Source organism: Poromitra crassiceps, assembly GCF_964638095.1.
Source record: "Poromitra crassiceps genome assembly, chromosome: 14".
Lineage (NCBI taxonomy): Eukaryota > Metazoa > Chordata > Actinopteri > Beryciformes > Melamphaidae > Poromitra > Poromitra crassiceps.
The window spans coordinates 41,195,358-41,209,646 of NC_139633.1; the positions used below are offsets into that span (position 1 = coordinate 41,195,358).

The 14,289-nt window shown below is 45.7% G+C and overlaps 2 protein-coding genes across 3 annotated transcripts in view; one reads left to right on the plus strand and one right to left on the minus strand.

Moving 5' to 3' along the window:
• The first annotated feature begins 1,431 nt into the window (after positions 1 to 1,431).
• LOC310789469 (uncharacterized protein) lies at positions 1,432 to 8,797 on the plus strand. Of its 2 annotated transcripts, XM_083651115.1 has the most exons (4): positions 1,432 to 1,761; positions 7,934 to 7,982; positions 8,040 to 8,242; positions 8,660 to 8,797. In XM_083651115.1, exons 1-4 carry the CDS (start codon positions 1,695 to 1,697, stop codon positions 8,728 to 8,730), a joined length of 390 nt encoding a protein of 129 aa, XP_083507241.1. In that variant the 5' UTR covers positions 1,432 to 1,694; the 3' UTR covers positions 8,731 to 8,797. The 2 variants fall into 2 exon arrangements, with proteins under 2 accessions (XP_083507241.1, XP_083507240.1); XM_083651114.1 differs by having other exon boundaries at positions 7,934 to 8,242.
• The window catches only part of glud1a (glutamate dehydrogenase 1a), a 61,844-nt gene continuing 56,229 nt past the window's right edge, over positions 8,675 to 14,289 (minus strand). Inside the window, exons 11-13 of the mRNA XM_083651113.1 lie at positions 13,407 to 13,498; positions 13,214 to 13,276; positions 8,675 to 11,483 (exon numbers count right to left, since the gene is read on the minus strand). Of these exons, the coding sequence (XP_083507239.1) occupies positions 11,364 to 11,483; positions 13,214 to 13,276; positions 13,407 to 13,498 (275 nt within the window). The 3' untranslated portion in view covers positions 8,675 to 11,363. The remainder of the gene's footprint in view (positions 11,484 to 13,213; positions 13,277 to 13,406; positions 13,499 to 14,289) is intronic.

Here is a 14,289-nt window from a genome sequence, read left to right on the forward strand (position 1 = left end):
CAGTAGTGGTTGTTTACATGCTGTGGGGACACTAGCTGATGGTTGTTTACATGCTGTGGCGACAGTAGTGGTTGTTTACATGCTGGGGGGACACTAGCTGATGGTTGTTTACATGCTGTGGGGACACTAGCTGATGGTTGTTTACATGCTGTGGCGACAGTAGTGGTTGTTTACATGCTGTGGGGACACTAGCTGATGGTTGTTTACATGCTGTGGGGACAGTAGTGGTTGTTTACATGCTGTGGGGACACTAGCTGATGGTTGTTTACATGGTGTGGGGACACTAGCTGATGGCTGTTGCCTGTTTACATGCTGTGGGGACACTAGCTGATGGTTGTTTACATGATGTGGGGACACTAGCTGATGGTTGTTTACATGCTGTGGGGACACTAGCTGATGGTTGTTTACATGCTGTGGGGACACTAGCTGATGGTTGTTTACATGCTGTGGGGACACTAGCTGATGGTTGTTTACATGCTGTGGGGACACTAGCTGATGGTTGTTTACATGCTGTGGGGACAGTAGTGGTTGTTTACATGCTGTGGGGACACTAGCTGATGGTTGTTTACATGCTGTGGGGAAACTGGCTGATGGCTGTTTACATGCTGTGGGGACAGTAGTGGTTGTTTACATGCTGTGGGGACACTAGCTGATGGTTGTTTACATGCTGTGGGGACACTAGCTGATGGCTGTTTACATGCTGTGGGGACAGTAGTGGTTGTTTACATGCTGTGGGGACACTAGCTGATGGCTGTTTACATGCTGTGGGGATACTAGCTGATGGTTGTTTACATGGTGTGGGGACACTAGCTGATGGCTGTTTACATGCTTTGGGGACACTAGCTGATGGTTGTTTACATGCTGTGGGGATACTAGCTGATGGCTGTTTACATGCTGTGGGGACACTAGCTGATGGCTGTTTACATGCTGTGGGGACACTAGCTGATGGTTGTTTACATGCTCTCGGGACACTAGCTGATGGTTGTTTACATGCTGTGGGGACACTAGCTGATGGCTGTTTACATGCTGTGGGGATACTAGCTGATGGCTGTTTACATGCTGTGGGGACACTAGCTGATGGTTGTTTACATGCTGTGGGGACACTAGCTGATGGTTGTTTACATGCTGTGGGGATACTAGCTGATGGCTGTTTACATGCTGTGGGGACACTAGCTGATGGTTGTTTACATGCCAAACAGAAACGTCTGGATTCTTACAGCTCTCATGCTCTCCTCCCCTGGGCCGTACAGAGCGTCACACCTGAGAAACAGGTCCACCCTGCCTGCCCTCCCTCCCTCTTGTTGCCCCAGATGACTCCCTATAGCCACGCCCGATTTCTCACCGGCCAATAGGAGGGTGAGCCAGGGGGGCTGCCTGCAGGGGCGAGGAGGCCAGCCTTTATAAGACTGACGCCATCCCTAAATACCTTCCCAACACACACATACACACATCACTCTCTAAACGCTTCCAACACACACACACATCACACTCCGGACAGACAGACACACACACACACACACACATCACTCTCCACACACTCCACTCTCCACACACATCCCCCTCCACACACTCCGGACACACACTCCACTCTCCACACACACATCCCTCTCCACACACTCCGGACACACACATCCCTCTCCACACACTCCGGACACACACATCCCTCTCCACACACTCCAGACACAGCGGCAGCCATGGCTTTCCTCAAGAATCTGCTGGGGGGGAAGTCTGACATGGTGGAACTGGCCGTGGATAAAGTGGGTGAGTACCAATCTGGGAACCCATCGGTTAAAAAACAAGCCTGAATGGAAAGTGTGTCTTGAGAGATTAGGCGAGTATAGACTGGAAAACACTTTCTATATATCATTTATTATAGAAGTAAAAACATATGAGTCAACAACGGGTTTTGCATCACTGCCTCTTCAGGTTCGTAAGTCGTGAGCATCGTTTGTTGTTGTGATTTAATTTGCATTCCATTGGGATTGAAACCAGATCACTCTCAGTGCGTCTCAGTGTAAACATGTATTCCTCGTTCCTGCTTTTGACCTGGCAGAGCCTTAATGGAATAATTCTATTTGCAATATAATTATATTTCTAATTCGATTCCAACTTCATCTTATGTACAAAAGTGTTTTGGTATTGAGTGTTTTCGTATCAAGTGTTTTGGTGTTCAGTGTTTTGGTATAAAGTGTTTTGGGGTTGAGTGTTTTGGTGTTCAGTGTTTTGGTGGTTTTCAGTGTTTTGGTATAAAGTGTTTTGGTGTTTAGTGTTTTGGTGTTGAGTCTTTTGGTTTTCAGTGTTTTGGTGTTGAGTCTTTTGGTTTTCAGTGTTTTGGTGTTCAGTGTTTTGGTGTTCAGTGGACCGCGGCGCAGGAATGAGTTTTGGGAGATGGGGGACATCCAGCTTTGGATGATGTAATAGGCGAGTTAACTTTTTCACGTGTCACTTTCAGTCTCAGCCTACCGCTTCTGTACAACTAAAATGGTCAGAAAGGCATTCCCTCTTCTCATCAGGGTAGGCTACTTCCACATCAAAATGCTAGCAGTTTGTTTCGCGATTTAGTGCCAACAAGTGGCTAAAAAGGTTGGAGTCAAAAGCAGTGTCCTGGCTGCCGTTTACTCTGCTGTTCTTTCTGATGAAGCAACAGTTTGATTACTCTACAGTATAGCGTCAGAAAAACACATTTTGTTTTTCCACTCCTGATTGGCTCCATTTGTAGTTTTCACCAACATACACTGAAGCTGGCCTGGTTCGGCAGCGTCAACACTTCATATCAAAATCACACCCAGGTGTTGAAGTAAGTGGTGCAGGTTTTGCAGGTTGGACTTGAGTGCGTGCATGTGCATGCGTATGTGTGTGTCCATGGCACAGGCTGCACTGCCAACATCAAGCCCAAGCACCCCAGGGTAAATAACATTATCCATTCAAATTCCCCTGGGAAAAATAGGGAATGTAATTTTGTAATTAAAAATTTTTTCTCCCATTTTCTCCCCAATTGTATTTATTTGCCCAATTCCCCCTGCTATCCTGGTCGTTGCTCCACCCCCTCTGCCAATCTGGGGAGAGTTGTAGACTAGCACATGCATCCTCCGATACATGTGCAGTCGCCAGCCGCTTCTTTTCAGCCGACAGCGAGTAGTTTCACCAGCAGGAGGTAGCGCGTGGGAGGATCACACTATTCCCCCAGTTCCCGTCCCCCCCCCCCCCGTACAGGTGCCGACCAGAGGAGGCGCTAGTGCAGCGACTAGAACTCATACCCCACCGGCTTCCCACCCGCAGACACGGCCAATTGTGTCTGTAGGAACACCTGACCAAGTCACAAGTTCCGGCTAGTGGGAATTGAAGCTGGGTCTCGACGGTGGAAGGAGAGTAGAGTGTCTCACGTCACCACGCCTCCAATGACGGAGGGTCTGAAATACAAGTCAGCATTTCCGGGTTTTGCCGTGGGAATTCCTATGGTATAATCTGATTGGCTGGGCTGTAACAGAAGTCGGGCTCTGTGCGTGCATTGGTGCATCGTTCAAAATGTACCGCCTCACGAGTTGTGCCCGTGGTTAATTCATATGTCTGTCACGCATTTTGATTTGGTCTTAGGAGGCGGTCCTTAACTCCTTTTCAAGAGTTGTGCATTAAAAAGTAGATAGATATGTACAGCGGGCTAGCCGGGGTAAACCCAGCCTCCACGTGACCTCTATGTGCTATCAGTCATAGCCTGTGACGTCACGTTGTAACGGCAGGCTACTGCGAGACTACCTCCATAGTCTGGGCACCTTTCACCCCGCTGTTTGTCATGGGGGCGTAAATCACGGAACCAGAATGAACACCGGAAGGAAGTGCGCCAAAAAACGTCTTTGTTGCCGTCAGCTTGACGTCTCTTTCCTCGATTGTCTGATGCAAAGCTTCTGTATTGGCTTAAAAGATGTGAGATTGTGAATCCGCAATGTTTCTACAAGAACTTCTTCAAAAACTTCGTTCGGTACGTCCATCTTTTGTTTTGTTGTTCGCCGTTCTGATACGTTGTGTCTAATTGTCAAGTTAACGTAAAAGTTGCTGCTGTTACTTCCTGTCTAGGGCGGGCTCTAGGCCGGAACCAGGCAGGATGACAAAATCAATTGTGAACGGAGGCCAGGCTCTTTCTCGCCGAGAAGAGCCTGGTGACGCGAGGTTACTACCTCCACACTACGCAGACGGCCCATAGGGAACATAATTGACGTCATAAAAATGTGACGAAATGTGCAGAAAGAGGCAAGAGAGCCCAACCAAAGAAAGTGATCAGAATCAGTGTTTCGTCTTGTGATTGGATTGGCCTAGGCCAGGGGTGGCCAATTATTTTTCATGGGGGGCCACATGAGAAACCCAGATTGTTGCCGGGGGCCGAACAAATATTGTCATGCCGTACCCCATGGATGGGTAACTTTGATGATAGAGAGGGCCACAAAAAATGTATTCGCTACCAGGTTTTGCTGAGGGCCGAACGGGGCCAGCGTGAAAGATTTGGTGCAGTTTAGAGGAATAACTCATTTTAAATTAACAGTTGTGATGTCATTATTCAGTCTTAACCACCAATATTTCATCCTTTTCTCACTCACTCCTATGTCACCACCTGCTCTCAGGGCTTGAAATTAAGTTTTTTGACCACCTGCCAATATGGCTGCTAGATTTTAAAGTTACCAGCCAATTAGAATTTCCACTAGCCAAAATGTTTTTCTTGAAATAAATCAGAATATGAGTGGGTTAATTTAAGCATAAGTATCAGTAAGTGGCCCGGGATAATCAAAGCCTGTGTTGAGGGTCACACGAACAAAAATGCAGTCTTGAAGCTAAATAAATCCAAAACCAATGAGTTAATTATTTAAATTTCTAATTCAATGTAGCCTTTTAGTCATAAAGATTATTGAAAGATATTCCATATTCCAGACTGAAATGCTATAACAGAAGTGGAGTATTGGCCAGAATGACATGAACATTTATTCAGTGGGTATCTTGCATGTTGCGTTCAGATGCACTGTGTAAAAAAAAAAAAAAAAAAAAAAAAAAAAAAATTTGCAATTCCATGGCGGGCCACACAGGTGGCGCCCGCGGGCCGCATCCGGCCCGCGGGCCGTAATTTGCCCATGTATGGCCTAGGCCCTAGGGAAGAAGTGGGTGGGCTTAGGCCCAGCCAGATCCACCCATAGCTACTGCTGATGTAATAATACCTGGCTTAACAGTTAGACGTTACCCCTTTATTACCGTAACACCTGGAAGTGGAGGGACAAAAGTCTCGTTGTCGCTCTATTCCGGCACCAGTGTGAGAGCGGCTCTTTGTGGGAAGCTTGAGGCTGCAGACCGGACAAACTGAGATCTGTCTCTGTGTTTTTATTTGCATTGCCTCCCTGCTGCTGCCAGCAGAGTCACATGGGAAACATGCGATTGCCACAAAGTGTGGTATTATGCAGTAAAGTCTGAGTCAGCCCAGCTTGCAGGTTGACCCCGTCTGGTGACATTCCTCTCCACAGGCTGTGAAGCCATCCTGTCCTCCCCCTCTCTCCACTCTCATCTGCCTTCATGAAACGATGGAAGGAGAGTGATCAAACCTTTCAAATACTGTAGTGAGGGGGGAGGTACGGTGGTGCAGTGGTAAGCACTATCGCCTCACAGCTCGAAGGTCGTGGGTTCGATTCCCACCTGGGACGATGTGAACGCTGAAGGAATGCGTGCCCGTCCGCATGTCCTCGAGTGCCCACCGCCCGGGTGGGGTCGTCAAAAGGGCCTTTCTGTGTGGAGTTCTCCCCGTGCCTCCCGGGGGTTTCCTTCATATAGGAACCCCCTTCACAAAAACATGCAATATCCTGGTTGCTAGTGTGGTTCCTCCTCTGGTCGTTAAGGGTGCCTGGTCAGAGGGAGGGGAACTGGTTGGAATAGCGTGAACCTCCCACGTGCTATGTCCTACCGGTGAAGCTTCCTCTGTCAGGTGAAAAGAAGCGGCTGGCTGACTGCCCATGTCTCGGAGGAAGCATGGAGCCAGTCTCGGCTCTCCCCAGATCGGCAGAGGGTGGAGTAGCAACCAGGATTGAGAAATCAAGCGAGCACTAATGGGGGATAAAATGGGATAAAAAATCGGGGGGAAAAAACATTAAAAAAAAAAAAAAAAAATACTGTAGTGAGATGTTCACTCCATCAGTGGTTCTCAAAGTGGGGTCCAGGGGTCCTTGAGGGGGTTCTGGGGGGACCCCGTCAACAACGTAAATAATTGATTTTCACTATGAGTCTGTCCAGGAAGTAACACAATGACAGAATGTATGCCTATTTTGGTCATGGGTTTCATCAACTTTCTGTAAACATCTAAAAGCAAACGTATTATAAGATGGGGACCCTGGGACAAAATCCTATCAGATGGGGGGTGGGGTCTAATTTGTCAGTTTAGGGTCCTTGACGTGAAAGACGATGAGGTTGAGAACCACTGAGCTAGATTACAAACACAACCCGTTTTCAGCACAGATCTCAGTAACACTCTGTCAGCTTATTGAGAACTCCGCCAAAAGACATGTTGTGCTGCGGGTACTCACCACATGATCAAATATTAATCCAAAATGCACATAATCTGTGTGGTATCGTGTGGTGAGTACCCGAAGCACAACATGTATTTTGGCGCCGTGAGATGTGTGTTTTGGCAGATTTTTAACAGCTGTACCATTAGCCTCCATTCTATGGCGATAATTACTAACTTCACGACTGTAGCTCACTGTTAAAATGTGTGGACAGTGCCAGTAAGGCATGGTGTATCTTGGTTATGTGCAGGGACAGTGCCCGGTAAGGCATGGTGTATCTTGGTTATGTGGGGGACAGTGCCGGTAAGGCATGGTGTATCTTGGTTATGTGGGGGACAGTGCCGGTAAGGCATGGTGTATCTTGGTTATGTGGGGGACAGTGCCGGTAAGGCATGGTGTATCTTGGTTATGTGGGGGACAGTGCCGGTAAGGCATGGTGTATCTTGGTTATGTGGGGGACAGTGCCAGTAAGGCATGGTGTATCTTGGTTATGTGGGGGACAGTGCCGGTAAGGCATGGTGTATCTTGGTTATGTGCAGGGACAGTGCCGGTAAGGCATGGTGTATCTTGGTTATGTGCAGGGACAGTGCCCGGTAAGGCATGGTGTATCTTGGTTATGTGCAGGGACAGTACCCGGTAAGGCATGGTGTATCTTGGTTATGTGGGGGACAGTGCCGGTAAGGCATGGTGTATCTTGGTTATGTGGGGGACAGTGCCGGTAAGGCATGGTGTATCTTGGTTATGTGGGGGACAGTGCCGGTAAGGCATGGTGTATCTTGGTTATGTGGGGGGGATGTGGCAAATGAGAAAACTCCAGAAAAAGTGGAGTATCCCTTTAATGCGTGAATATATTTTAAAAAGACAAAACCACAACAAATTGTGAAAATATATACAAAAAAAATAGGTCTAGAACCCTGGAAAATTCAGTGAGGTCAAAATGACCTTTCTAGGTAAAAATGATATTTTCTTTGCCTGTGTAATTCATACAAAAATATCTTATATAAAAGGGAGCTAGGGCTCTGTCTGTTTGTCTGTCCCGCTGATGACATCATCAGTGATGTCAGAAATTCACTCACACACACACAAAGTCCCAGTGATGTCATAAAGTGTGACATCATCAGTGATGTCGTAAATCAGGAGCGGGTCTGTCCAGTCTGATGGAGATGTACTGCACATGGGAACTTTTGCACCTTCATAAAAAAAGGCATTGAACTATCCGAGCTGCTCCACTGAATTCTTCCTGACTTTTCTGTGATTGTCTAAACTTCTGGTACTCAATTTCACCATGAGTCGGTAAAAGCAAATATTGTTTTTATTTGGAAACACTGTTAGCCGAGGCCAGCTAGTGTGTACTTTGTCTGATGCTGTGCTAACCTAGGATCTTTGACCTGGTTGTTCTGCAGCTGACTACGCCAAGGACAAGGCGAAGGAAGTCCTGGGAGGAGGAGAAGACGACAAGAAAGAGGAGGAGAAGGGAGGCATCGGAGACTTGTTGTCTTCATTAGGAGGCGACAAGAAAGAGGAGAAGGAGGAGGAGGAGAAGGAGGAGGAGGAGAAGGGAGGCATCGGGAAATTCCTTTCATCTTTTGGAGACGACAAGAAGAAAGATGAGGAGGAGGAGAAGGGAGGCTTTGCAGGTCTCTTCACTGACAACCAGGAGTCAGGCAGCGGAGGAGGAGCAAGCGAGCAGGGAAGTGGAGGAGATGGAGGAGGTACGTACAGTATGGAGGGTGCTCAGACATCTCAGAGGGCTTTGGAGCACAGACTGGGGATAATGAGGTCAAGATACCAGGGTGCAAGGAGTGAGGGGTAAGGGGGCTAATGGTTAAAAATACTATGGCCAAAGAGGATAGGGCAAGAATGACATAAAGGGGATGGGCTAAATGACTTGGAAAGAGGGTAGGGCTAGGACAAGACTAGGTTTCACAGTAAATGCCACAGTAACCTAAATTCAGGGGGAGGGGAGATCCAGATTATTCTTTCTTTCTGGTCTACAAATGATAATGTGATTAGCTTATAAACATCCGAACACATCCCCCCCCGCCCCCCATACCTATTTGCTGTACATGTATTACCACTCCGCACTTTCCATTCATCTACTCTTTGTATCTTCTCTCCCCATCTTTTAGCTAAATCCTTCTCAGACCTCAGCTTGACGGACACTCTGGGCAACATCGCCGGTGAACTGACCGGAGAATAATACGAGCGAAACCTGCAGACCAGGACACCTGATGACAGAAGACCTGATTCTCCTGATTCGACCTTCAGCCCATCTGAAGTCCAACAGGCTGGAGGACAAGAAGCTCCCGGGGGATCAAGAGCAGTTTCATCCAAACCGACGCCTTAGTTGTGAAACTGTTGTTTTCCTAATATTAATATAATAATTGAATATCTGTTGTTTGAATTCTGATTATTTTAACACTGCAAGAAAATGCTGAGATGAGTCTAGAAAAAATGATCTATACTTTTACACAGCCTATAATGTAATTGTTACTTGTATTAATACTAAATGTTTAATAGAACCTAATCCATTTAATAAAACATTGCTCAAACACCACCACCTCTCACTACCATACCTGTTTGTGGTGTCCCCATATACATTTTAAAATCAACAAAATGTATCGAAACCCTTTAAAAATGATGAATTCTTACAATGAAAAGTGAAATGTATAGTTAGGAAAATACAGGAAATCTGTTGTGTGGTTGGGAATATTACTAAACTAGATGTCTTTCTTCTCAATGTAGTGCAGGCTCTGTTGCATATTTTCACTTTTTTTAATCGTTGATTGTATTTTCAATGTTTTTGTTCTTAACGTTTGTGGTTTCAACTATTGCCTGCCGGGGAAACATGAACATTTCCAAAAACATATTTTTTAGAAATGTTATTAATAACATGCAATGTAATTTGAAGGTAGAACCCGCCCACCTAAGTATAGTTTAGACTTTTTTTTTTATTATTTCGATCCATGATGATGATCTTCATCAGGTCCATTTTTCACTATTAATATGCACTGTCGCTGTCAAATAAATAGTAATAAACTAAAATTAAACTAAAATTAAGAATGAATAATTTGTCAGTACTTAAGCCCTATTCACAGACAACTGACATCTGGTTTGGATTGAAATAAAACACACACACACGGCTCTTATTTTTTGGTAATTTAATTTGCTTTAACATTTTTAACAGGTTTTTAACGAAAACGCAGTACAAACTCTCTTACACAGAATCCCAAAGCAGTTTAAATCAAAGCTGATATAAAGAAAATAACAATTTTACTCCGTTTGTTCCCACATACATACTTATCCCCACCCTGAGATATGAAACAAATCAACCAATCCACATGAGCCGCGGGGTTGACGCCCAGCAACCATGAAGATAAGCAATATGGCCGACAATAACCGTGCGCTCACAGCGCATCGCCACCACTTTACCATGCAGCTGCTAAGTGCAAAACCGTAGTGTTGCAGCAACAGGCAGTAACGCTGGCGCCTGATTGGCCGCTGATGGGTGACTTCACCCAACGGTTCGCCTGCGGTCTGAACGCGCAGTTAGTTTTCACAACACTTTTGTTCCTTTTAGAGTATTTTAGCTACATAGAATTTGTCCCTTTTCCAAAGTCGCGTGAAGGTCACGTTGCCTGTCTGCATGGCGTTTACACGTCACGCCTGTCAGAGACCAGGGAACTGTCAGGGGAGACTTTGGTTCCAAGTTAACTTCCTGCTTTTGGTGGGTTGGGGGTTACAGAGGTTGCCAGTTTGAATCCCTGGACTGGCTGGGCAGGGGGAGATAGCGCTTTTCCAGGTCGGATGGACGTAGTCTGGCGGGGGAGGTGGGAGGTGGGAGGTGGTCTTGGGGGACTGGGGTGCAGGAGCAGACGATGCGATGCAAGCAGTTAACTTGGAACCAGATTTATTGCCAAAGCTAAATTTAGCCAAAGAAACGCGAGGCTAGAAGAGGAGCAGGGAACTCAGCGTTTGTAACGTCACAACAAAGTAACTCGGCTTTGTGTGCGCCCCAAAATGGCGGCTACAGAGACTACTGTCAATATTAAAGATAGAGTCCTGAATTATACAGAGGCACATGTGCACTCTTTTATATAAAAAGAAAACAATCTATACAAGCTCTTTTCTTGACCTAAAGAATATATATATATATGATCTGTACAGAATACAGATCTTGATGCGTCGCAGGCAAAACGGTGGCAAGTTGCATTGAATCATGGGAGAATTCCCACTGGTATTAAGGCTTTGAGTCTATCTATTTATATATATACACATATATAACCGATATACTCTACTATTCTATTTCTGCATAGATATACGTATACTCAAGCAATCTGTGAAATATGGCTGACCTATCGTCAAAAAGTGAGAAGAGCGTTTCAGCGATTCAAGAGCGTTCGGCCGCACAAAGCTGTCAACCGGAACATTTTTGGTATATTTCAATTTCTTTAGGAGAGGGACAAAACAAAAGCGCTCATCTGTTGATCACGTTCAAGCGGCGTGTGCTTGTGTTTCTATTTCTTATTCTACTCATTTCTGCTGGTTACGCAAGAAGGGATTTTTCATACGCATTGTTTTTGTGTGAAACTGTAATCGTCGGATCTGTCGCACGAAAGTTGTAAAAAGTTACGATATGGTGGTGGTGGGGGGGGGAGAGGTTTTCAATGAAAAGGTGTTGATGTCGGTGGAGGGGGGAGTCTGTTCGGCTGGACGGACAGACAGGTGGGCAGAGAGACAGACAGGTGGACAGAGAGACAGACAGGTGGGCAGGGAGACAGACAGGTGGGCAGAGAGACAGACAGGTGGGCAGACACACAGGCTTGTCTGTGTCTATGTGAAGGTGAGACCAGCCTCGTTGTAGACCTTGAAGACTTTCTCGATGGCGTTGACGTACGCCGCCGTGCGCAGGTCCAGACCCAGGTTGTACTTCTTGGCCGTTCGCATGATTTGCTGCAAAGCAGAAGAGACGAAGAGAAGGAGGGATGGATGGATGGATGGAGGAGAGGAAAGAGAGAGAGAACAGAGTTCTGACTCTTCAAATATTAATGTATTGTTTTAGTAAAGTAAAGAAGTTTGGCTTTTTAGTAAACTTTGGCTTTTATAGAACATTTGGCCTATTAATGCAAATGAAATGCTTTGACATAATCTGTCAAATCAGACGTGTCAATGCATTAAATACAGGTTATTAGGAGTAAAGTGCATCAGTCAATACAAAAATAAAGGCTTTTACAGAAGTGAAAGCTTCTGGCTGCTTAGTCTGCAGATCTACAAATGGATCTGGCTCTGAATGTGCACATATCATGTCTGTCATGTGGCGATGCAGCTCTACTCACGCTGACAGACAATCTGTCTCCCCTTGTTAAACAATTTCTCCAAAATGGTGTTTGTACGGTTGAGTAAATTGATACTTTTCAATCGTCAATTAGAGCGCTTCATGTCTGCATCTTTGGAACAAAAAACGAAATTGTTCCGCCCACCCACATGGCACGGCACGTGTGTTAAAGGGCACGTGCAACAGACTTTTTTTTTTTTTACCATTTAACTGATAGTATTAATCGGTTAATGTTGAAATGGTCGGTTAACTCTTAAACGGTTATCGGTTGACATCCCTATAGCCACTAAATATACATGTCACATCATATCAGCCAATAATGTATCAGCATGTGTGTGTGTGTGTGTGTGTGTGTGTGTGTGTGTTACCCTGGCAGAGCGCTCCATGGTGTAGGCTGTGTGTGTGTGTGTGTGTGTGTGTGTGTGTGTGTGTGTGTGTGTGTGTGTGTGTGTGTGTGTGTGTGTGTGTGTGTGTGTTACCCTGGCAGAGCGCTCCATGGTGTAGGCCAGGGGTGGGCAACTACTTTTCATGGGGGGCCACATGAGAAACCCAGATTGTTGCCGGGGGCCGAACAAATATTGTCATGCCGTAACCCATGGATGAGTAACTTTGATGATAGAGAGGGCCACAAAAAATGTCCTCGCTACCAGATTCTGCTGAGGGCTGAACGGCGCCAGCGATAAAAATTTGGGGCATTTGAAGCCACGTTTAGAGGAATAACTAATTTTAAATGAACAATTGTGATGTCATTATTCAGTCTTAACCACCAATATTTGATCCTTTTCTCACTCACTCCTATGTCACCACCTGCTCTCCCTGCAGGGCTTGAAATTTACTTTTTTCACCACCTGCCAATATGGCTGCTAGCCAATTAGAATTTCCACTAGCCGAAATGTTTTTCTTGAAATAAACCAGAATATGAGTGGGTTAATTTAAGCATAAGTATCAGTAAGTAGCCCGGGATTCTCAAAGCCTGTGTTGAGGGTCACACAAGAACAAAAATGCACTCTTGAAGCTAAATAAAACCAAAACCAACAAGTTAATTATTTAAATTTCTACTTCAATGTAGAACAGTCATTTCTTACACATGAGATTACTTTTAGCCTTTTAGTCATAAATATTATTGAAAGATATTCCATATTCCAGACTGAACAGAAGAGTATTGCCCAGAATGACATGAACATTTGGACACTTATTCAGCGGGTAGCCTATATTGCATGTTGCGTTCAAGTGCACTGTAAATTATTATTATTAATTTTTTTTTTTGTGCAATTCCATCGCGGGCCGCACAGGGGGCGTGTGTGTGTGTGTGTGTGTGTGTGTGTGTGTGTGTGTGTGTGTGTGTTACCCTGGCAGAGCGCTCCATGGTGTAGGCGAGTCCTGAGTGAACGATGTCTTTCTCAGACGCTCCCTGAAACCAAACCAGACCATTACAACAGCATAGCAGAAGAGGTAGCAGTAGAGGTGTGTGTGTGTGTTGTGTGTGTGTGTGTGTGTGTGTGTGTGTGTGTGTGTGTGTGTGTGTGTGTGTGTGTACTCACAGAGATCCTGGCCTGGAACTCAGAGGTCGGGACAACGGGAATTGCACCACCGTGTTTCCCGAATTTCCTCTCTAAACTCTCCTGGACCGACACTAGGGGGCGTGGGAGAGGGAGGGAGGGAGAGAGGGGAGTTTCGAATGAAGAAAGGAAGGAGAAAAGGGAGGGAGGGAGGAGTCATGAGGCAAAGAGATAGATTGGCAGAAACCATTCTGAACATGACCTGACATCCTGTTTGTCTCTACCTATCAGTCTGGACTCCACACTGTCCACAGTGAGTACTTGCCTTGACAGACAACTCCTTCAGCCAATCACCTCCAATCCAGTCAGAAGAACGGCGAACATGTCTTTTCCGCTGAGAAACTCTGCTGCTGTCGACTCCTGTTCTTCTTTCATTGTTATTATTTAGTCGATTTCTGCAATAAGACTTGTTCACTCTACTAAAGTTAACCTTACCACTAGTTGCTTCAGGAGCTGCCGTCACTTTGCTTTGCCCTGATTGGCTCACATCATCAACTATGGCACAGTCCCTGTCCCTGATTGGCCGGTTCCACAGTGATTCCAGGAAATCACTGTGGGCACTGGGCAGCTGGAAGTCCAGGGCCCCGTTCCAATACCCATACTTGTACTTCTTTCTTGTAGTATGTACTGCCGCTGCCCTCACAAAGTATGGATTGTAGTGTGCAGCATGCATGCAAAATGCATACTATTGGGACACACTACATCTGTCGTCACGTGAGCTTCCTGAACTCCGACCTCTTGCTCACTTCCGCCGACGTCCGCAGCGCCACATTTGTTTTTTTTTGTTTTTTATTCAATAAACAAAGTCTGGCAGTAACAAACAGTACATTATACAAAAAAATTCAGACTAAACATTTACAAAATT